The sequence below is a fragment of the Engraulis encrasicolus genome, unplaced genomic scaffold (assembly GCF_034702125.1).
Source record: "Engraulis encrasicolus isolate BLACKSEA-1 unplaced genomic scaffold, IST_EnEncr_1.0 scaffold_100_np1212, whole genome shotgun sequence".
NCBI lineage: Eukaryota > Metazoa > Chordata > Actinopteri > Clupeiformes > Engraulidae > Engraulis > Engraulis encrasicolus.
In genome coordinates, this window is record NW_026944471.1 from 142,501 (window position 1) to 147,500 (window position 5,000).

A 5,000-nucleotide genomic window follows, 5' to 3' on the forward strand; every position below is an offset into this window, starting at 1 on the left:
CGTTACATACGCGTACCACTGGTGGCACTTGAGACACCTCTGGTGGTACTTGGAAGAATAAATTTTTTGTGCATTGATTTGATTTGTTTGAAGTTGTTGCAGTCGAAATTGTCTCTTTGGTCTCACATTTTGTAATATTGAACTGAATGAATTTGAAACATAATGCATAATAATGCCAGGCAAGCAAGAAATTTAAAAACAAACTTGCACTGAATGTGAACGTGTAGCTATTGATGCCATTATGAACCTGTCCTGTATATTACCGTCAAAAGTGAATATGGAAGGCCTTTACTGCCATATTCTAATGTTGGTTGTCAAGGTGGTACTTGGAGAGCTCAATATTTTCTCGGGTGGTACTTCACACAAAAGGTTTGAGAACCACTGAGATAGATGATGAGATGGATAACCCTGCTGTGTCTGCCTGTCTCCTGCAATGATGACTCACGAGAGGAGTCATGTTGGAAAACAGACTTTTGGCATAGCCTAGCCTACACATCTTTGTGTAGTTGCAAAAAACAAAAACAAATAACAACTTGGTAACACTTTCATTTAATGGTTCACTACAGTGGCTCTACCACATTATGTAGGCCTACAGTGTAATATAAACCAGTGTAACGATATCTATTAATACCATACACCAGTGTAACACCATGTACCAATTTTGTAGGCCTACTCACATCTAGAAGTCGGTCTATGTCTGTATGGAGTAGGCTACATTAATATAGAAGCCTACATTCAAGTACCAGAAGTTAACAGATGTCAGATAGCCTACAGTCAATAGTCAAAAGTCAAGCAGCCTAGAAAGTTTAGAAGAACAAAGTTTGGAAGTATAGAGTGTACACATTAGTAATTAGCCTACAGTAGGCCCACTGCTCCCTGACAGTGTCCCGTGTGCAGCTGAGAAGGCCGCGGAGGACAAACACGCCCCGAGCCCCGGCCAACACCGACCGCACGAGGCAACGGAAAAAAACCGACAGTTCGCCTTAAAAGGACACGAGCGGTCTCGGAGCACCCGGGGAGAAAAGGGCCCGTGCTTCCAGCATCGGATGACGTCATTACAGAGTCAGACCGAGACGAACTACAGGCAGATGACAATTTGCAGACGCGCAACAAGAGTGCACTTTGATGTTCTTTAATGGAAACGTAGCTCAATAGAATAAACCATTAAAGCGCAGCTCAGACACCAAAACAGACCAGAACAACAATGAATGAGCTCTGGTGACAGAGTGTGGTAAATGGAATGTTGAGAGATCTGAACATTCCTGAGTTTACTGTCTGTCACTGACTGCGGTGAAAACCGTTAACTTATGATGCACACTTTTGAGAGAGACGCACTGCGCTGACTTCATTGAATTAACGTCTTCACGGCGAAATCGTGTGTAAACTATACCCCAAAACACAAACACACCTTCTTTAGCTTTCTTCCTCCTGGCCAGAGTGCCGCCGAGTTTGCCGAGGAAAGTCTCATCCTTCTTGCGGGACGGAGGCGATTTGGGAGTGGGAGTTTTGGAGGGCGAGGAGGGAGTCTTCTGCGGAGAGGAAGAGGCCATGGAGGAGGAGAAACGGAACGCTGCGTTTACGGCAGTTCACTATAGTTACTCTAGTTTTAGTGTTATAACGGTAAACTTTAACTCCAGATTGCCCGCTAAAGTCTACTGCCTAACGGACTCGTTGCCTATTCCAGCTGTTTACGCCACTACAGGGGCGGTGTCGCGTGCGTGCCGTGCTATCTGATCCCCGAGTCCTCGAGCTCCTCCCGTTACTTCCCCCGCTGGAGGAGGATGTGGGAGGCTGGCCCGTTACATCCGTCAACTCTCCGTTTAGCGCGAGTGGCACACATGCCACCTCGCCTGGGTTTAACAAAATACATGATTCCATTAAGCATGGTAGCCTACGCGCGAAGCAACCACCTATTCAGAGAGAGAGAGAGAGAGAGAGAGAGAGAGAGAGAGAGAGAGAGAGAGAGAGAGAGAGAGAGAGAGAGATTGTGACAGGGAGATGAAAGGCGCGGGAGGGGCGCGGCGAAGAGAATAAATGGAAAGCAGGAGTTGGCTGTAGCCTACAGATGAGAGAGGGAGACTTTGGGCAGTAACATAAACACACACCCACAGTGTGTGTAGAGTAGTAGGCTGCTCTCTGTATGGGTCCGTGGGCAGCATACATACATGCAGCTGAATTACTTTCAGGTATAGGCCCTCTACAGGCCGATTTGTGGTAGTATACCTGAAATACTAATACTACTACTACTACTACTACTATATATATGTATATATATATAGTAGTAGTAGTAGTAGTATTTCAGGTAGGCCCTACATATTGGCCTGTAGAGGGCCTATACTTGAAAGTAATTCAGCTCATATATACAATTATGACCTCCGCCAGGAGGTTATGTGATCGCCTGGGTTTCTGTGTGTGTGTTTGTTGTCTGTGTTTGTTAGTTCGCTGCTATTCCACTGCCTGCCACAAGGTGCGCACGGTGAGCACTGAGCAGAGGCGTGTCTGCGCCTTTCTCAGCAAGGAACAGGGGAGAGAGTAGGTGAATACGAGTTCTATGCTGTCGATCAACATTGACGGAAGCACGTGAGCGAGAACTTGTTGTCACGATGTGGATGTTATTAAATACAGCGCATTTGCAGTCGGCCACAAATATGAACGAGACGATGAGCTCGCACCGGTTTGCTCTACTAACACACCACGTGTGAGGAGTGGGGGGACAGGCAGTGAGGAGGAGCTGAAGTGGGGACCTGCGCAAACTTGTGTAGAGGTGTGAGACAAGACCCATATACACACGTGAGTGAGTTGTTGACCAACCAGTTCATGGGCGCGTGACCTCGGAGGCAGTCCGCCGACGAGCGTTGAAGGGGATAAGCAACTGCAGAGGTTGCAAGATCTGACTGCAGCCGCATTCATCCCGCGATAGTTTTACACCATGTGACATGTCACCTCGTCAACGCAACGTCGACGAAATTTCGAAGTTTGACAGGAAATCTAACCGTCATGCAGCATTTTGATCCAGGGTGCATTGCTGTCTTCATGCGCATATCTGCGTTGTCATGTCGAATGTACTTACTGCCGCCAGCTACAACACCAAGTGCATTTCACCTAAAAAGTTGTTCATCTGCAGGCAGCCTTCATCCGCAGGCAGTAATCAGTCCCGTCAAATGAATTACCACCGCTACCAAAATTATTCAATTTCTGATGTGTGGCCTAGACTAGGCCTATGTTATCATTGCTGTTGCGAGAAGGACAGTGACCACCCCCGCAGATCGCTTGGTTCACAATGGTGTCGAATTAATTACGTTGTCAAAAAATATGGAATATGTGATCGTGTACGTTCACAATGTTGTTGTGGACTGTGACTTAGGTTCACAATCCTGTCGAATTAATTAGGCTACCGTTGCCAAAATAATTTATGACTCTAGGCCTACGTTCACAATGCTGGTAAAATTCATTACATCCCCTTCGCTACATTTAAAAATAACCCCAAGTTTTTTGCGAGATGGACAGGGATCAGAAAGTCCGACAGCATGCATAATGGCCGAGCACGGGTGAGCCTGCGCCATTCTAAACGGTTCCTAAGGAACAGGGTGGCGCCAGCTCCCACACCACTGCTGCTATCAACCTAAAAAGTTGCTCATCAGCAGGCAGCCTATAACCAAAGAAACTGGATGTAACCAAGAAGCGTCATTTTGTTTCCTTTCCGGTATCCACTTTATGTCGGGTGAACGCCCCTTTAGGAGACCTTCGGTTAGGAGACCTTCGGAGTCCTGAGGTTGAGAATCAATGACGTCCCCTTAGCGCTGTAGATGGCGGTAGCGCACGTCTTGCGCAAACACCTCAAAAAGAGAAGAAGAAGTAGGGGACAACGCCCCCTTAGGAGACCCAACTTGAGCACACGCTTTTGTATTGAGTGGGCGTGGTTTGCGATATCTTCGTTTGATTCAGTATTTTTGCTATAACCTGCTACACCCTCGTTGAAGTTAACAAACAATCATGTAAAATCAATCCGCTGCCTAAAATGTGTGTGAAGTGGAAGTCAATTGTTGCGAGATGGACAGTGAAAAATATGGAATTAGTGGCTGTGTAAGTTCACAATGCTGGTCAAACACCCCCTTCACTAAATTTAAAATTAAGCCCAGTTGCGAGATAGACCTTGTCTGGCGGCAAACGCCATACTCCAGCAATTCGAAAAGAATGCGCAAGGCAGCATGGGTACTCCCAGGCTAAGATAGACCACAACTTCCGACAGCAATGCCCGTGGACTGATTAACGGTGAATAGTGATTTGAGGAATGGGGGGAAGCAAATGTCGCTTCAACCGACAGCGCCAAGACCAATCAGTGGCCCATGAGAACGATGCATATACCATCGAAAAAAAATGGCCTTACCCTTCTGTAGTTGTTTCAGTTTTGTTGGTCAAAATCATTACATTCCCTTCATTAATTAGGCTCTATCAGCACGTGATCACAAGGTTTCAAAGCAGGTAGATTTTGCAAATGACTGAACTGACATGAATGTGTCATTTTGAAAGTTCTGAAAGGAATATAGTCGTTCATATTGGCAAAGTGATTATTTTTGTCATGATGTAGGCCTACAGTACAAACCCCAACTCCAGGTAGGGCTCTAGTCGTAGGGGGATGGGGGGTAGGGCTGGGCGGTTCTGGAAAAAATGCGTATCAGGGTTTTCTTGATGAAAATGAATCCCCCCCCCCCCCCCCCGCATCTCAATGTTTCTGAAGAAAAGATTGAAATTAAAATTAAATGTAAAAAAATTTGATAAAATCCTGAATTTTAATTAATCTCCATTTCTATTTCAATCACTTTTTTGGGGAAAAAAAACTCAAGAGTTCGTTTTTCTCATCAAAAAGTGAACCTTGTGTAGGTAAAAAGTGTTATCACGTTTTTTTTAACGGTACACCGCCCAGCCCTAATGGTCTAAAATCATCCCCCTCTAAAACAGGCCTCTAAAACAGGCTTCTTCACATAGTGTGTTAAAATTGC

At 45.7% G+C, this 5,000-nt stretch overlaps 1 protein-coding gene across 5 annotated transcripts in view; it reads right to left on the reverse strand.

The window, feature by feature from the left end:
• LOC134441954 (alpha-parvin-like) overlaps positions 1-1,891 on the reverse strand; it is a 17,954-nt gene extending 16,063 nt beyond the window's left edge. For 2 of the 5 annotated variants that reach the window (XM_063192333.1, XM_063192335.1), the window contains exon 1: positions 1,409-1,891. In XM_063192333.1, the coding sequence (XP_063048403.1) occupies positions 1,409-1,550 (142 nt within the window). In that variant the 5' untranslated portion in view covers positions 1,551-1,891. The remainder of the gene's footprint in view (positions 1-1,408) is intronic. The other 3 variants (XM_063192337.1, XM_063192332.1, XM_063192336.1) reach the window with 2 other exon arrangements.
• Positions 1,892-5,000: the final 3,109 nt, after the last annotated feature.